The sequence below is a fragment of the Sus scrofa genome, chromosome 13, assembly GCF_000003025.6.
Source record: "Sus scrofa isolate TJ Tabasco breed Duroc chromosome 13, Sscrofa11.1, whole genome shotgun sequence".
NCBI classification, from domain to species: domain Eukaryota; kingdom Metazoa; phylum Chordata; class Mammalia; order Artiodactyla; family Suidae; genus Sus; species Sus scrofa.
In genome coordinates, this window is record NC_010455.5 from 124,346,264 (window position 1) to 124,364,780 (window position 18,517).

At 45.2% G+C, this 18,517-nt stretch overlaps 2 protein-coding genes and 1 long non-coding RNA gene across 4 annotated transcripts in view; 1 reads left to right on the plus strand and 2 right to left on the minus strand.

The window, feature by feature from the left end:
- CRYGS (crystallin gamma S) lies at positions 10,439–18,410 on the minus strand. The gene is made up of 3 exons (XM_001926147.6): positions 17,194–18,410; positions 11,235–11,477; positions 10,439–10,806 (listed from the first exon to the last, which is right to left on the minus strand). The coding sequence occupies exons 1-3, from the start codon at positions 17,212–17,214 to the stop codon at positions 10,534–10,536; spliced, it is 537 nt and encodes a 178-aa protein (XP_001926182.1). The 5' UTR covers positions 17,215–18,410; the 3' UTR covers positions 10,439–10,533.
- Positions 11,351–18,517, minus strand: part of TBCCD1 (TBCC domain containing 1) — a 30,774-nt gene continuing 23,607 nt past the window's right edge. Inside the window, exon 9 of the mRNA XM_021068227.1 lies at positions 11,351–11,477. The gene's annotated coding sequence lies outside the window, so the exon portion shown is untranslated. The remainder of the gene's footprint in view (positions 11,478–18,517) is intronic.
- Positions 12,773–17,392, plus strand: LOC110256382. Of its 2 annotated transcripts, none has more exons than XR_002337786.1 (4): positions 12,773–13,543; positions 14,499–14,572; positions 16,502–16,609; positions 16,890–17,392. It is a non-coding gene; the product is annotated as an uncharacterized LOC110256382 (long non-coding RNA). The 2 variants fall into 2 exon arrangements; XR_002337785.1 differs by lacking the exon at positions 12,773–13,543 and adding an exon at positions 13,803–13,932.

Genomic DNA, 18,517 nt, shown 5'->3' on the forward strand with positions numbered 1-18,517 from the left:
GTGACTGAGTGGAGATGGGAGGAGATGAGGACATGATGACGGCTGGGGCTGGAGGCTCAGGCAGCAAAGGTGCGGGAGAGAGAAAGTGAAGCCATCAGAGAGTCGAGTGGGAGGAGGATCCAGAACAACATGTCAGAGACCCCTGATGTGGTAGAGACAGGAAGAATCGTGCCGGCAGCGGGGTGGAGGCCGAGCAACCCTGGCCCGCTGCTCTTTCTTTTCCCACCCAGTGGGAGCTGGAGGTGCCTGGGAGACTGGGCATGTTGCGGGGGTTCGAGGCTGGTGAGGAGGAAACAGCTGGTGTGGGGGTGAGCGAGGAGCGGGGTCGGGGACACAGAGAGCACTGCCAAGCACGGGCTGTTTCTCCTGGCCTGACAGCTGCTGTCAGTCTGAGGAGCAGATGGAACAATGAGGTAAGGTCCTCCCAGCACAGAAGCTGCTCTCTGGGGGCAGAGTAGGTGCTTCTAGATACAGGATTTATTCCCCGGAACCGCTAGAGGGCCGCCAGGGCTGCCGGGGCCACTCAGTCATTTGGGAGCTGGGCACTGGCTCCCGGAGGCCTCCCTGTGACCACCAGGAGCAGGCCCTCACCTGCAGGACTGGTGCCAGACTGCAAACGGAGGTCCACACAGCAGATGGCAAAACATTTAGAAACCCTAAAAGAAGCTAGTCCCTCAGTGGGCTTGCATTCCCAGCTGGGGCCTTACAACCTATACCCAAGCAGCCCCCTTGCAAAAGGAGGTAAGCCCTCCCCGCTCCCCCACCCCGGCCCGCACCCCCTCCCCATCAGCCCAGCCACCTTTGAGCCAGGATGGGGCAGGAGCTGGATGTGACCCCACAACTACCAGCTGGTGACAAGACCCTCCGAACCGATGGGGAAGGAGGCAATCAAAGTCCCCAGGGAGCTGAGGCAGGCAGGTTGTTCTCCCTGTGTGTTATTTTGCCAACTCAGGATTTCCAGGCAGTTCTAAGCACCTCCCCAAACTACATCGCCCAAGTAGAGAGTCAGGAAAGAGCTTAGCTGTCTTGTGGAAACTTCTCTGGCTAAATACCCACTTTGGGTGGTTTGGAGCAACTTTCAACATAACAGGGCTTCTGGAAGCACCACATTTTCCTTCAGTTGGTAAATGGTAGAACAAAATGGACATCCATACAATAGAACACCACTTAGTAATTTAGAAAATAAATAAATAATGTGTGACAACTTAAATGTATCTCAAAAGCATTATGTTAAGTAAAAAAAAAAAAAAAAAAAAGCCAGTCAGGGAGTACCTGTTGTGGCTCAGTGGTAAAGAACCTGACTAGCATCCATGAGGATTCGAGTCTGATCCCTGGCCTCGCTCAGTTGGTTAAGGATTCTGAGTTGCTATGAGCTGTGGTGTAGGTCAAAGAGGCAGCTCGGATCCTGTGTTGCTGCGGCTGTGGTGTAGGTCAGCAGCTGTAACTCTGATTAGACCCCTAGCCTGGGAACCTCCATATGCCATGGGTGTGGCCCTAAAAAGACAAAATAAGTAAATAAATAAAAATTAAAAAAAAAAAAAGCTAGTCACAGGAGGCTACATACTGCATGGTTCCACCTTTATGACATCCTGGAAAAGGGGAGCTACGGGGAGAGAGGACAGACCAGCTGTTGCAGGGCAGGAAGGATGGAGGGGATTAGCTAGCTGCAAAGGAACTTAAGGGAACTTCACTGGGTGATGAACACGTTCTGTATCTCGATCGTGTTGGTGGTTACACAACCCCATATGTTTGTCAAAACTCATCTAACCAAATGCTTTAAAAGGGGCAAATTTTTGGAAGTGATTTTTATTTCTTCCATTATAGTTGGTTTACAGGGTTCTATCAATTTTCTACTCAACAGCAAAGTGATCCAGCTACGCATACATATATACCTTCTTTTTCTCATGTTATCCTCCAGCATGCTCCATCATAAGTGACTAGATATAGTTCAAAAGGGGTGAATTTAATGAAGCTAACCCCCCACAAAAGTAAATAAGTATATCGATCAATCAGACCTTCTTTCTCTGGTTTCCCAGGACAGAGGCTGTGATTTTCTCCCTCTTCCCTGGTCTAGAGGGTCCATTTCAGCCCCACTGACCCTCTCCTGTAATTACTCTTTGTTCAATTGGCTACCAAACCAGAGACAGACAGGCAGAGAGAGACAGGGAGAGGCAGAGATTTAGACAGAGAAGACAGAAGATATTTTGTATTTTGGCGTTTGAGATATGTAGGATCCTCCTAGGTGCAGGGCCTCAAGGCAGGGAAAGTGTCCTCTTCCCAGGGTGTAAGTATGGGATGGGGTGACCACGGTATGAACACGACTTCCCAGGGTGAACCGTACGGGACTGTTTCAGACTAAGAGCATCCCCTGTGATAAGTCTGGGGACCTCAGCTTCTTCCACCCCATAGCTTTTCCCTTAACACACAACCTTTTGATAGTAAACCTTCTATGAGCATGGAGTATTTGCTGAAATTTTAAACACAAATTTTTAAAAGATTCCCCTAGGTAGCCATTTTAAAGTTAATATTCTCCCCCTAATTTACTTTTGCACATCTGAAATTTTTCATGAATTGGATTTGCTTAAAAGGGGCTCGACCTGAAGGATCAACTGGCATGCCTCCCTACAGCTCTGCTGTATGTGTCTTTCTGTTATAGCAGAACCCAACTGGAAACCAGACAAATGGAGGGCCAAAGGGAAGAAGAGAACACAAAACAAAACAATGACCAAGCAGAAAGTGTTTCTATTTCTCTTCCTGATAGACACGCACAGCTACACATTGCTCCTCAGTCCAGCACTCTTGTGCTCTCTTGGATTTCACTAACATTACATGACAACACAGCAGCCATCCACACTGAAAATATGCATTCTGCTTGTGATAAAAATCAAGGAAACAAATTTTTCGAAATTGTCATATCTTGGGAGAGTCTTTTGTCATGAACACCCATTATACCAAAGGGCTGCTGTTGACTCTGGGAGCCCAAGAAGTCTGCAATAACCCCTACAAATTGCATATTACAAATTACCCCTTCAGCGACTCAGTTTATTCATATGTAAAATGGGACTAACAATAACTGTCTTTTTCTCCTGTTACCATAACCTGGAGGGGCAGTGCCGGGTGGCTTCGTGTGAAAGAGCCAGAACGGCACCTGCAGCGTGAGCCAGCTGAGTGGCTGTGAGGCGCAGCCAGCCTGGTGGGAAAAGGTGGCTCCCTCACTCCCACCACCGCAAGGACCCCTGGCCTTGAGAGGAGGCCCCCCAAACGTGTGAGTGGTTGAGATACTTCTGTTTCTGGTTTATAACCAAGTGGCCGGAAGGCCCCTTCCCCTCCCCCGCTCACTGGAACCTGGTCTAAACATGTGTCCTGCTGTCCTGAGTACTGGATCCTGGGGACCCAGCCTAGTTAGAGTCATCAGGTTGCCTGTGAGCGAGGGCCCAGCATGCAGTGTGGGCTGAGAACCTCAGAGCTCAGCACTCCAGCCGGGCCTCCCATTGTCCGGCCCCACGGGTCAGCGCGCAGGCTAATGTGGCCTGTTCAGGGAGGTGGGGCGAGAACAATAGGAACAAATCTCTGCCCCGCTGCGCTCCCAGGGGACAAAGTGCTGGCAGAGTTTCCCTGGAGCTCATCAATTCCAGAACCACTCAACCGGGGTGCTGAGCCCCCGTGGCTGCTGACCCACAAAGGGCCACTCTGACGCCGGGGAAATGGGAACCTTGTCACTAAGTGATGGGAAATGAGATGGTTTCACAGAGATAGGAAGAGGCCGGGGGGTGGGGGTGGGGGGCAGCACCCCTCCTGGCAGAAATGAAGTGGGGAGATTAGCTTCCCCTTGCTGTGCAGGTAGCTTCTCCCCTCAGCAGCACAAGCTCTCTGCTCTCCTGCAGCCTTGCCACCACCTCGCCCCCACTGCCCCTCCTCCCTTCCACCGCACTCAGTCAGTCACTGACACTGCTCTTGAAAGCAGGGAGGGACTAAATAGACCACCAGACCACTGGTTCCCAACCTTTCAGCATCAATGGCTCCTCTTAGGCCTCCTCCTGCAGGGATTCCACATTTGGGGAATTTAAGAATAGCTGCCTTTATTAAGTACCTGCTCCTTTGGGTCATTCACTAGACAAAGAATTTCCCCTTGTTATCTCAGCTTCTGGCAGCAAAACCACTGGGAACCGGGTGTCAATATCCTTATTTTACACAGGGGGATGCTAAGACTAAGAGAGGTGTGTTTACCTGAAATCCTACAACGAAAAAGTAGGAGAGTTAGAATTGAACCTGGGTCTGGGTGCCTTCCAATCCCCACAGGCTGCCAGCATTCAAGAAGAAATGGCTCAGGCTCCCAGTAATTGTTCTGCTCAAGAGAAATGAAACTACGTGTCCACATAAAAACTTGTGCAGAAACATTTGTAGCAATACTATGCAAATATTCATCCACTGGTGAACAGATAAACAAAAGGAGGTGCAGCCACACAATGAAATATTATTTGGCCATAAATAGGGATGAGGCAGGGGTCCATGCTACAACATGGATGAAAAAAGCCTGTCACAAAAGATTTGGTTTACATAAAACATCCAGAATAGGCAAAAATATAGAAAGTAGATTGGTGATTGTTCAGGGCTGGGGGACAATGGTGGTGATCCCTAAAGCGTATAGTGTTTCTTTTCAGGGTGACAAAAATGCTCTAAAATTGATGTGGAGATGGTTGCAACATATCTGTGAATACACTAAAATCCACTGAGCTGTACATTTTAAACAGGTGAATTGTATGGTATATGGGTTATGTCTCAATAAAGCTATTTTACAAGAAATATCTCATGGTACCCTGATTCTGTGTCATGAAGATTGAGAAACAGAAGCTGCTTGGTACAGTGGAAAGAACCAGCACTTTGGAACCAGTGACCCTGGACAAGTTGTTTAGCCTCCCTGAGCCCAGGTTCCTGTAACCTGGGGTTAGAAAACCCCCCCTCACCATGTTGTTACAGTTTATGGGAAGGCTCCGGGCCCCTCCTGGCCCTGCCAGGTATGCAATTTCCTGATTTTGGAGTGGCGGAGGTGGGAGGCGCCTGTGGACAAAGTGATTTCCCCTGCAGGGAAGTCACACTCACAAGGGGTCCTTGTCTCCTGGATGTGCCAAAGGCTAGTCAGCCAAAGGGTTGAAAAGAAAGCTTGCTGATTCACTGCCCTCTGATTCCTGAGAGACCCCAAATAAGAGAGACTGTGAAGTGAGAAAACAGGGGCGGGGGTCTCAGGGGGCGGGGGGTGAGCTCTCCAGAGGACCCTGCTGGCTGTGAGACATGGTGGGAGCTGGAACCAGGAAGGAGGCGGATGGGAGAACTAAGAGAAAGCCGGGCTCCTGTGGAATGTGGCTCTTTTTCAAGGCAGCAGGATGGGTTGGATGATTCTGATGTATTTTTTCCCAACTATGAAGCATCTGCCAAAAATGCTGAGATGTTTTTCTGAAAACAACTGGGACCTAAAAAGAGGCACCAAAAAACTAAACAAGGAAAATAACAAAACCAGAAAACAGAGCAACTTGGTAACAGAGGTGCTTCAGATCTAGGAGATGGTACCAGCTTTTTGGCCACGGCGAGAAGTGCGCGATCCTCATCATTCACACATTCTGTCTTTGCGAATTCTCTCGCTCACTCGAATTTCTTGGTCATCCATCCCCAAATCACTGCTTGGCGATTTTGAGGTCATCCACAGACATGAGCACAGCAGTGAAAAATTTCTCGTCTAATGGGCACATTCCCAGCTGAGGTGAAACAAACGTTCTGTTTTCTTGTTTCAGCTCCCATACTATAAAAAAATGAAGCTTTTTGCAATGTTTAGGGCTATGGTGTGTGTGTGTTTTTTTTCTTTCTCTCTCTCTTTTTTTTCGCATTATTTTCCTCTTGGTTCACAATTTCACTGTATAAAACCACCCCCAAAAGCAGTGCTAACATGCTGTCCAATGTTCCTAAGCACAAGACGGCTGTGATGATCCTTATAGAGAAAATACGTGTGTTAGATAATTTCCTGCAGGCACAAGTTAGCCATGAGTTCAATGTTAATGATTCAAGAATGTATATTAAATAACCTGTCTCTAAACAGAAACACACATCAAAAAAGGTTATGTGTTGTTTACTTCAGAATAATTTTATGACCAGAGGCTCACAGGAACCCAAGCCTATGTTTCCTTTGGGAAAAACCCTTTTAATATTTGCTATTCAGTATTCACAGCCCTTGTAGAATATAAATACTACATGTCATGTATGTTTTGAATTTTTCATATATTATCTTTTTAATGCCCACAAAGTGTTATATTTGTTTTACAAATAGGGAAATTGAGGGTATACATATTAGATTATGGGACTTAGAGTTAACAATGTACAAGTGGCAGGATTGGAATTCATTTCTTTTCTTTCCTTTTTTTTTTTTTTTTTTTTTAGGGCTGCACCTTCAGCATATGGAGGTTCCCAGGCTAGGGGTCGAATTGGAGCTGTAGCTGCTGGTCTATGCCATAGCCACAGCAATGCCAGATCTGAGCCACCTCTGTGACCTACACCACAGCTCTTGGCAACGTCAGAACTATAACCCACTGAGCGAGGCCAGGGATGGAACCCACATCCTCATGGATACTAGGTGGGTTCGTGACCCCTAAGCCACAGTGGGAACTCCAGAGATTCATTTCTAACTCCTCGGGGGGGAAAGAAACTCTCTAGCCCTTGTGCTGAAAGGCCAGTTCTTAGGAAAACGTGACCAGGCCCATATCAGGGCTGGCAGGAGGGCACAGGAGCACCGAGCTTAGTCAGGAGCAGCATATATACGAGAAAAGAAGCTGAAAGACCAGTACAGCCCTCCAGTTGGAGTCTGCACTGACCAGACTGCAGCCAGGATGGCAGGGAAAAGAAGACCTACCATCAGCACAGAAGAGAGGCACCAGGATGGGGAGGAGTCTGGGAGCAGCCACGGCAAGACAGAAACAATGGAAGGGCTAGGAATTGTTCAGTCCAGAAAGGAGAGTGTGGAGATAAACAGAGAGGGATCCTCGAGTATCTAAAGTGCTGTCTTGGGAATGAAGAGCGAGATGGAAAGCAGAGCTGGGATGGCCGGCTGACAGTTCCCTGCGAGCAGATTCTGACTCCATGTCAGTAAACTTTCTGCTATTCCAAGCTCTCCAACTAGCCAAGATTGGAAACTGGTGGTCTGCAGGCCAACTCCAGCTGCAGTCATGTTTTTCTGCCTCAGAGTGTTTTTTAAAAATTGTATTTAAATGCCCTTCTGTGGGGCATGTGGCACACTTCCATAGCCTACACCACAACCTGTGCTTAATTTAGCCCCTCGTCACTCACGTGTAACTTGCCCATCAAGAATGGGGTTGAGGAGTTCCCATAGTGGCTCAGTGGCTAATGAACCCAGCTAGTATCCATGAGGACATGGGTTTGATCCCTGGCCTTGCTCAGTGGGTTAAGGATCCAGCATTGTCCTGAGCTGTGGTGTAGGTCACAGACATGGCTCAGATCCCATGTGGCTGTGGCTGTGGTGTAGGCCAGCAGCTACAGCTCCGATTGGACCCCTAGCCTGGGAACATCCATATACCTTGGATGCAGCCCTACAAAGATGAAAGACAGAAAATTAAAAAAAAAATTAAAAAAGAATGGGATTGACTGACATAGCAAATAAAATACAGGATGCACAGTTAAGTTTGAATTTCAGACAAGTACTTTCTAAGTACATCCCACGTGATACTTAGGATACAGTGTATTTATATCCCAATTCTTAAGACTTACTAATGCTGTCCTGGCTTTGATCTGGCAACCCTTCCCTGGTGACTTTAAATGGGAGTCCTTGATGCTGTGTTTTGAGGAAGCGGGCTCCACATTTGGGAAATATTCAGAGTCTTGTCTCTGAGGAATATTCAGGATGGAAGCCGAGCTAAAATGGTCTAAGAGTGGGTCTTTTGCCCAATTTTCTTGAAATCCCCCACTTCAGAGTAACCACACAATAAAAGGTAGAGGAAGGTAATAATAATACCCCAGGTGCTCTTCTGGGTGTGTTTGACAGGCGGGTCAATGGCTTCTTGCTCTAACAGCAGAAAATTGGACCAGAACTGGGATTGATTGATAGATAAGGTCATAAAGCATGCTTGACTTCTAATATCAATTCCTAGTAAAATCCTTGTAAGTGCAAGGTGACTGAAGTGTCTATAGCTGAGGAGAATGGCTGCACTCTCTTTCTTTCCTTTTCTTTTCTTTTTTTTTTTTTTTTTGTCTTTTTAGGGCTGCACCCATGGCATATGGAGGTTCCCAGGCTAGGGGTCGAATTGGAGCTGTTGCCGCCAGCCTACACCACAGCCACAGCAATGCGGCATTGGAGCTGCGTCTGTGACCTATACCACAGCTCACGGGAACACCGGATCCTTAACCCACTGAGCAAGGCCAGGGATCGAACCTGCAACCTCATGGTTCCTAGTCGGATTTGTTTCCACTGCGCCACAACGGGAATTCCCATGCCCTCTCTTTCTGATCAAGGCATGAACCAAATGGCATCTGATATCTCAAAGTGATTAATTCAGTTTCATCTGTCAAAGCCATCTTCTGCTTCTGCGAGGCTGTGGTTAGTCATCCTGACACTTGTTTCTCTCTCTGCTGCCAGAACTGCTTTTCTGTTTGGAACAGACTGTGGCTAACTCACCACGGACTGGACCGTGGCAGCAGTCGATGTGAGAGGAGAGACTGGCCCTAACTCATGGTGACCACCGCCTCGGTCTCCTCTGCAGAAAAGGTGGGACAGAGTCTCTGAGCCACTTCGGGACATTGCGCCTCTAAACATGAGTGTCAGCATCCTTGGTCCTCAGCTAGGCCTCCAGTACCCTCCTTCTGGCCTCAGAGAATCAGAATGTTGCTGTTGGACAGGACTCAAGAGAGCATTTGGTTCATCTGGCTTATTGTGGAGATGAGGACGGGAAAGCTCTTTGCAGCTCAGCAAACGCCCTCCCACTCGTCCTCCCTGGTCCATCATGGGTCCCTCCCTTACGTTCACTCAGTTTTCTCAAAGCCCCGCACTTGAAACAGACAAAATGACAAAAAGCAAGGGAAGTTAACAAAATGAATACAATACTTGAGGGAGACTATGTGGCGCCCACTAGAGTGTGGGCTGAGGACACACAACGGGCATGTCCTCAGCCATCCTTATTGGTCCTTGTTGAGACAGCTCCTAGGACACAGGCTTTGCCATCTCTTTTTAGGATGGGTGCATTCAGCATATCCCCAGGCTCACTCAGATGCTCATAGAATATTCCTAGCAATGCTGTTTCCTTCATGATTCTCCTCTTCATTAAGTTGCAGTAGATAAAAGCTCAGGGGTTGCTCAAAGTAAAGAAAACTCAAGAAAACTCCATGTTAACTATTTAGAGTAGGGACAAACTGTTTGTTATGTCCTTTTGTCTTAGAGAAAGTGAACTTAAAGTTTGCGAAGTAACTGACAGAGGAATCTCTGGATCTTTTTCTTTCTTTCTTTTTTTTTTTTTTTCTTTTTTGATTTTTAGGGCCTCACTGCAGTGTATGGAAGTTCCCAGGCTAGGAGTCCAATCAGAGCTGCAGTCGACTTAAGCCACAGCCACAGCAACGCCAGATCCAAGATGCCTCTGGGACCTACACTGAAGCTCACAGCAACACCAGATCCTTAACCCAGTGAGTGAGGCCTGGGATCGAACTCGAATCCTCATGGATACTAGTTGGGTTCTTTACTGCTGAGCTATAATGGGAACTCCAAGTATCTGGATCTTAAACAAGCGATTTCAGGTGACTTATGGCTCTATTATTTTCAAGCAGTAGCCCTGTTTTCACAGGCTATTCTTGACAGGTATTCTGTCTCCTCATGCAGAACTTCAGGGGGCCCCTGTCCTTCCTACATTTTAAATTTCTCAGGGTCATTAAAAAAATAAAATTAATAAAATAAACAAATAAATAAATTTCTCAGGGTCTTACACTTGCTGCACATGGATCCCCAGCCAATACATGTGGAATGAAAGAGTTCAAAATAAAAAGGACAAGGGCTTTGGAAACATAAATATCTTGGACCAAATCAAGCTTCCTCCATTCACCAGCTGGTAAACTTGCGCAAGGTTTTAACTTCTCTAGGCCTGTTTCCTTATTCGTAAAATGTAAATAAACCCCTTCTCTTACAGGGTTGTTGTGAAGAGAAAACTGGATAACGAAGGCATGCAATACGTGGCAGCTATTACTATTGTACATGTTGAATGAATACAAACCTTAAGCGACAAGAACCACCGCATGGCAGTAGGATTTTCTCAACTTTTAATGCAGTCCCATTTTGTTTGTGATATAGACGGATAATCTGAAGGATGCGTTGCTTTGTGTAGCTGCCTGCTATTTGGTGGGCACTACTTTACTGGTCCCTAAAAGCACTGAAGGAGAGGCGTTAGAGTAAACAGTGGAATGCATGCCAATTGTTTTATTTATGATGATTATTTGGACGACAAGGCCAGCCAGCATTTGGCCCCCAGGAAGAAGCTTGTGGCCCCATCCACATCGTCACTCCACAATGCGACGGAAAGACTGAATGGCTGGGGAGGCTGCACCCCAATCGATGGGCTTCCGGTACTCCTTCTTGTCCAGGAGGTACTGCCTGCCACGGTAGTTGGGCAGCTCGTAGAAAATCCAGGCGCCCTCCAGCACCTTACAGGAGTGGACCTCTCGCATGTGGAATTGCTCCATGATGGAAGGGCAGTCTTCAGTGGTTTCATACATCTGACCAGTAAAATCCCCTTTCTCAAAGATCTGAATCTTATACTGGCCTCCGCTAGACTGAAAAGACACGGGGGCAAAGGAACAGCAAGCATGACGGAAATCAATGGCAAACCAGGGGCTCAGAGAACAGCGAGGTTCACCACCTTGACAGGGAGATGATCTGAACTCGCCTCCCCATTTGCACTGACCGAACCAAGAAAAACTCAACTCCTTAAAATACACAAGAGGTAGAGAAAGGATCACGCAAATAGGTAGTGTAGTCAGTCTTAGAATGAGCTGCCCTAAGAGTTTATTGAAGCCTCAGCAGCCAACAAGAGACAACCACCCATGAAGAGGTAGGACGTAGGAAGAAAACTCTTTCACCTAAAAGCAAAAAAACAAAAAACAAAACAAAACAAAAAAACCCAAACCAAAAAAACAACCATAGGGAGAGGGAGGGAGGCAGACAGAGTGAGAGAGAGGGACCCCGCTACCTCCAGACTCACCAGATGCACAGCCCTGCAGGAGCTGAGGCGGTCGTTGAGGCCCATCCAGTGCTGGTACTCGGGATACTCGCCCCGGGGTAGGATGTACATGTACCCGGCAAAGTTGGGCCTTTCATACACAGCCCAGGTGCCTCCTTCTACTCTGATGGAGTTGCAGCGACTCAGGTACATGTGGAAATCCGTGCAGTCGCAATCACTGTCATAGTGGCGGCCTTGAAAGTTTTTGTCTTCATAGAAAGTAATCTGAGATACAGGGCAAACAAAGGGAAGAACTGGAGTTCCCGTCATGGCTCAGCAGTTCCTGAATCCGACTAGGAACCATGAGGTTGCGGGTTCGGTCCCTGCCCTTTCTCAGTGGGTTAACGATCCGGCGTTGCCGTGACCTGTGGTGTAGGTTGCAGACGCGGCTTGGATCCCGCATTGCTGTGGCTCTGGCGTAGGCCAGGGGCTACAGCTCCAATTAGACCCCTAGCCTGGGAACCTCCATATGCCGTGGATGCGGCCCTAAAAAAAGACAACAACAACAAAAAAGATCAAAAAAAAAAGGGGGGGGGGAAGAACTGAGGGGTTAGGAGAGTCTATTCATAGAAAAATGAGAATGAAGAACACATTCTGCGCCTTAGATATTCCTTTCTCCTCCATTTTGAGGAGAAAACACACAGTCTTACCATATTTCACAACCTCTGCCTTCCAGCAGACAGCTTGAGTTGTCAACAACCAGAATGAGGACTTAAAATGAAATAAAATAGAAGAGTGCTCCTCGGTAATCCAGCAGGTTCAGACTCAAGTTCATGGCTTCCTTTTCATTGTACTTATCACAGTATAAGTTCTCCACTTTTATTTTATTTTATTTTTTTAAGTATGCTTATTTATTTATTTATTTATTTATTTTTTAGTCTTTTTGCCTTTTCTAGGGCTGCTTCCCGTGGCATATGGAGGTTCCCAGGCTAGGGGTCGAATCGGAGCTGTAGCCACTGGCCCACGCCAGAGCCACAGCAACACAGAATCCGAGCCGCATCTGTGACCTACACTACAGCTCACGGCAACGCTGGATCCTTAACCCACTGAGCAAGGCCAGGGATCGAACCCGCAACCTCATGGTTCCTAGTTGGATTCATTAACCACTGCACCACGACGGGAACTCCAAGTTCTCCACTTTTAGATCTGTCTCTCCCACCAACTCCTACTAGCCTTCTTCCAAGGGCAAAGGCCAAGCCTTACTTAAGCTATGGACACCTGTACCCAGCACTTGACAAACATTGAACAAATGCTGCAAGAATGTGAGTTTCAAATGCAGAAATTGCTTCCAGGTGATATGGGAAATATAGAGAGAAAAACACAACATAGACCTTAGCTTTATTTTTTATTTTATTTTATTATTTTTGTGCTTTTTTAGGGCCGCACATGTGGCATATGAAGTTCCCAGGCTAGGGGTCTAATAGGAGCTATAGTTGCCGGCCTACTCGCAGCCACAGCACTGCGAGATCCGAGCCACGTCTGCGACCCACACCACAGCTCATGGCAACGCCTGACCCCTGATGCACTGAGCAAGGCCAGGGATAGAATCCACATCTTCATGGACACTAGTCAGATTTGTTCCCACTTTGCCACAACAGGAACTCCCTAGAGCTTATTTTAAATGGATATAGAAATACAGACATGAAAAAACATATGATGTTTTGTATTATTTTCTTGCCAACCCATAGTAGTTGCTAAGTAACAAAATGACAAGGCAAGAATGTCCTTTGCTTCAAACTCTTACCAAGTTGCACCACAGTCTTTGGGGTAAACCTCTGAGGCCAGTGAGCACACTGGGAAGTATGAGGCCCTGAGAAATGGAAAATACTGGGCTCTAGAGCTACGTCTCTATGATCAGCCTGACCACCTCAGCCATGCCATCGCCCTGGGCTCCAGCTTCCCATTTGTTAAATAAAAGGATTGCACTAGATTTGAAGCTCTAGCTGTAAAATAAATTTTTCTGTTTGAAACAGGTGGTAGAGTTCCCGGGGAACGCCCAGGGCTTCATGATGGGGTTTTGGAAAACTGCTAGACCAAATGGACCGAAGAATCTGTCCCTTCTTGCCTGACAGTTCCACATCCAAGATCAATGCCCCCTCATAGGTTAAACTGAAATCCGCTTGTGTCATTGATTGGTGCAGTTACTTCTCCGATGTTGTGTCGCCACCTTGTGGCTAATTTGCTTTATTGGTCTAGAAGGTGACACCATGTCAGCCATTTCAGATGAAAGCAGCAGAGCCAGGTGAAGGCAGGAGCAGTCTGGAGAGGATCTGTGAGGTGAGGACTGAAGGGTAAGTAGGGGGCATCCAGAAACAGAGGGAAAAGGACAGCTCGTTCAAAGGAATAAAGGAGTGAAAAATCACAGCCATGGGACAAGTAGTTCATTAAGCCTGGTGTAGATTGAGTATGCGGTGGGAGTGTTACGAAATGAAGTGACCCCATGCTGGAGTCTCTCTGATGACCATGTGGGAAATGCAAAGTGGTGGTTTGTGCCTGGAAATAGCTGGTTGCTATGGGCAGAGGTAAGAGATGCTTAGGGCCAGCCAAAGGCAACCGCCATGTGAATGATAATGAGGAAATGGTCAAGAAATGAGGATTTGGTGACTGAGACGCAGGGAATGAAGGAAAAGAAGAAACTAAGAATGACTCATAGCTGGGCATAAAACATTTTCTATCCCAGGTGAGTCCTTCTAGATCGTGACCTACGAATTGTTATTTCCTTCTGCTGTACCCTTTCCCCTTCCTACAGCGCTCATTTCTCTCAACTCTTCTTCCCTATTCCCTAAAAGCTTCCTTACCCTTCCCACCCCTAAATCATCTACTTCCTCTCCTTTCTTCCCTTCCCGCTCCCTTCCCCATTTTAGCTTAGCACAGATTTAGAGATACATGGTAGGTACCCCAGTTAACAGAAAACAAAATCCGGGCACCACTAAGTTAAATCTGGGTAACACTGTTCACTGCAGAGGGTTGTTCTGAGGGTCTATCGGCACAGTGTTTTCAGTAAAGCAGTTTTATTAGCTAGCCCATGATTGCCAATAAGCTTCTGCTACAGCTGTTACAGATAAAGAAGTTAAATGACTTGCCTAAGGTCACAAGCTAGTTACAAGCTGGTTGCAGGCATGCCCGTGGACAGCACTGCAAACTCCTGGATAGTGATCTGTGGTTCATTTTATTTTTCTTTATATCCCTCTGCTGTCTTCCTACTGGCACAGCTAGCTCTGTTCAACATATACCATTTACTTTTAGAAATGGAAAAAGACTGCTCCTGAATCTTACTGGCTTTTCCTAAAACCTGTGGCAAGATCTTCAGGAAAATCAAGGTAACCTTTCTAAGTATGGATGGACGGAGTCTAACTTTCAATTCAATTTACCTTTGGTTTTTGGCCAACTAGTCACACACACACACACAGGCTTTGCCAGGGATATGCCATGGGAAATCATTATCATTTTTCTTCCTGTTTCTCACACCTCCTAACCCTCTGCACATTTGCCTGACTGACTTCAGAATCTGAAAAGTGGAAACATGGATGATTTTTTTCTTTGCTGGTTATCCTCCCAGCAGAGCGGCCAACTGTCCCGAAGTTGAAACAAAGCACTAGTGTTGCCATAGAATCATGACTGAGCCCCAGGGCCCCATTCTTCTTTCAGCGGGAGCACTTCCAAATCTCAGGGTCCAGAGATTGTCAATCCTCTACTCAATTGCGGGTGTAGAAGGACCAAGGAATCCGCGTTATGGTCAGCTGAGAGGTTGGGACTAGGGTGACAAATTTTGGAGAGAAGGCTAAGAAATGTGCAGGAGATTTTCCTAGAAGTTATTATAAAATTCCTCTAGTTTTCAAATTATTTTTTGAAAAATCGCCTAGGAGTTCCCATCATGACTCAGCAGTGAGCAAACCTGACTAGCATCCATGAGGACGCAGGTTCGATCCCTGGCCTCACTCAGTGGGTTAAGGATGCAGCATTGCTGTAAGCTGTGGTATAGGTCGCAGATGCGGCTCAGATCCCTTGTTGCTGTGGCTGTGGTGTAGGCAGGCAGCTACAGCTCCAACTGGCCCCTAGCCTGGGAATCGATATGCCACAAGTGTGGCCCTAAAAAGACAGAAAGACCAAAAAAAAAAGAAAAAGAAAAAGAAAAGAAAAAGGAAGAATAGCTTACTAATCCAGTACAGCAGAGGGAAAAAATGTCTTGAGTATTCCAGGGGTAATAAAAACACACTTGGTAAAATGCATTGCTTTTGCCAAGCCCATAACTCCTCTGATTAAACTGCTTGTGAGAAAGGGAGAAGCAATAAGTGAAAAAGTAAGGAATAAATTACCATCTCCTTTGGCCTAGCAAGCAAAAGTTTGTAACTAAGTGACAGGACCACCAACAAGTAATAAAAGAGTACATACACTATTCCTACTCTGGAAATCGTTGAAAGTGGGGGGCGGTGTTCTGTAACAGCTTCCCCTCAGGCATGTGGCTACTAGCCCTCTAAGGACTTCCAATTCTTTTTAGTGGGATTTTCATGGCATATTTTTAACAAACCTCAGAGCACTGAAGACATCTTCATTTTCCTCCTCAAACCTGGATGCAAGTCTGGCTATTCTATTTTCCAAATGGGGAAAAAAAAAAAAAAAAAAAAAAAAAAAAGAAATCAGGGACTGACCGATTATGGGACAAGTTAACAGGTGCCTCCTGAAAAAAAATGCGATGGGATGTGCCTGATGTTGCCTATGTAGCTTTCATGCCAAAGTGGTTAGTCTGATTCTAAACATGAGAAAACAATTAGACAAATTCAGATGTCAGGACTTTCTGTAAGCCACCTGGTCTTATAGAAACTGAAAATGTCAATGTCTCAAAGAACAACAACTAGTCTATATTAAAAGAGGCTAAAAAAAGAAGAAAACTTAACCAAATGCAGTGAGTTATTCTTGACTGGGTCCCACATCAGGAGAAAAGCCAAAACCATGAAGCATATTTTTGGGGCAATTGGAATGTGAATATAGTCTGAATATTAGGTATTACATTTTAATGAATGTGGGGGACATGATAATGATGTGTTTATACAGAGACTGCCCTTGTTTTAGGAAAGACATGCCTAAATATGTTAAGGCAAAAGTACAATGCCGTCTGCTATTTATTGTCAAATGGTGTAATGAAAAGAGAAAGAGAGACAGAAAGAAACCAGATATGGCAAAATGTAAACAACCAGAGAATAGAAGGACCCATAAGTATTCATTTACCATTGCTTTCTTATCCTTTTCAGATTCAACAGGTTTTAACATTTTCAAAGTAAAACATTAGGAGGAAACTATCAGGCACCAGTCTTTGCTTTAGACCTATGGTCAGTGGAAGAACTAAAAAGAGAATAAAGGTATATCCCCTCATTCCCAAAGAGAACCAGTTGCCAGTCCAACAAGTGTGAATCAATATTTAGAAGCAATTTTCCTAATCTAAGTAAGCAATTTACTGGGGGAGAGGGATAAGGGTAACTGCTGAGTGAAGGGCATATGTGGGATTTATTTCATTTGGTTGATCCATCCGCTTTGGCTTTTACAGTATTAGTGGTTGACAAAATTTTAACTGAATACAGATAGTTTTCTACTCCATATAATCCTCTCATCTGCATGTCCTATTCCTGTGGAAATTCAAAGATTAGTTGCTGGAAGGCAGAAATCATGATGAAAGTTACACATTTCATACATGTACAAGATTCAACACAGAAGCGCACATGAAGAAGTACCCTTAATAAACTATCTGGTAAGTCTGTTAGAGCAGAAAATATAATAAGCATTCCCTAATCTTTTCTCCAATCCCAGCCTTCTAACCACTTTCATACTCACTTCCAGGCACAGGAACAAAAGCTTTTCTCCATGTTTTTTGTTTGTTTGTTTTTAATGCATCATTAGGTGATAAGAAAAGTGGGTAGGCTAGAAATCAGCATGACTGTTTACTTACCTTGGTTCCAACTTTAGACATTTTGGGTGCATAGATTGGTTTCCCCAGTGCTGAAAGCCAGGAATAGCTACAGAGTTAGAGGCACAGAGACATTTATACTGGGCTGGTTTCAAATCAAACATTTGCTTAGTCATGAGAATAGGATCCAAAAATTGAGTCAGTCATTTAGAGGCTATTGATGGTTTCTAGAAAAACAATCGGGATTATGAAATAAAGGAAAGCTTCAGTACCCCCTTTAATGCTTACCAAGCCTTGCTGCAGTATAGACTTTGCTGAGTCAAGACACCAAAACCCAGCCAAATTTTTCAAAATTAAAAACAAAAAAGTTTTTCTTACCTGAGTAATTTGTTTTCTAGCAAGCAGCCACCTTGAAATCCCCAGTCTTTTTTTTTTTAATTCAACAGAATTTGCAGGAGATGCGTCAAAAAACCACCCTCTAATTCTGAACAGAAGCGAAACATGTTCCAAAGCAATAAAATTGACTTGACAACTAAAGGCAATCAGTGCACAATCTTGTATTCAGAAAAAAAGTCAACACAGGTGACATTTGGGGAATGATTAGAAAAATTTTAACCTAGACTATATATTAGGTAATACCATTGTGCCAATGTTAAACTTGAATTCAATCATCTGTACTATGAATTTAATCATCTGTACTATGACTACGTAAGAGAATGTCTGGTTTTAGGAAATACATGCTAATGTATTTAGGCGTTAAGGTTCCAGATGTCTGCAACCTACTCTTAAACTGTTGAACAAAAATAAAACAGTAACACTATATAAAGAGTGGTAAAGTGAATGTGGCAAAATGTTAACAATTGGTGAATCCAGACAAAAGGCATGTGGGAATTCATATTCTTGCAACTGTTCTTCCAGTTTGAAATTTTTTCAAAACATACACAAAGGCTCTAAGCCACAAGAGAGGGTGCTACAGTGTGTAGCCCAAGAAACAGAAAGCTACTGTGGGAATCCTGAATCTGCAAAGGTTTAGCTAAGACCATCTTGCCACCTGCTAGTTTCTCTGCCATGATATCATATTGGAACCTGTGCAGAGAACAGTTTTTGGCGTTTAATATACCTCTGATTTTAGGAATGAGATTACAACTTATGTAAACTCAAAGAAACAACAAGTCAATTCTTCTCCATTTTAATTTTCCTGGTCAAATATATTCTCAAAAGTCTGACTTCCTCATCTTTCCACTGACAAAGCCTCCAGCAAATATTTTTGTAAATGGGATGCCTCCCAAATATATTATGGTCAGTTCAGAAAATGACAAATGTGCCTTGATAAGAAGATTGTCGAGTAACAAACTATTCAGTTGTA

Excerpts from the sequence above, each read along its gene's own strand:
- CRYGS (XM_001926147.6), bottom strand. The coding sequence starts at position 17,214 with ATGTCTAAAGTTGGAACCAAG. Across the intron at positions 11,478-17,193 it reads TGTCTAAAGTTGGAACCAAG|ATTACTTTCTATGAAGACAA; the intron begins GTAAGTAAACAG and ends CCTGTATCTCAG. Across the intron at positions 10,807-11,234 it reads CCTGCAGGGCTGTGCATCTG|TCTAGCGGAGGCCAGTATAA; the intron begins GTGAGTCTGGAG and ends GTGTCTTTTCAG.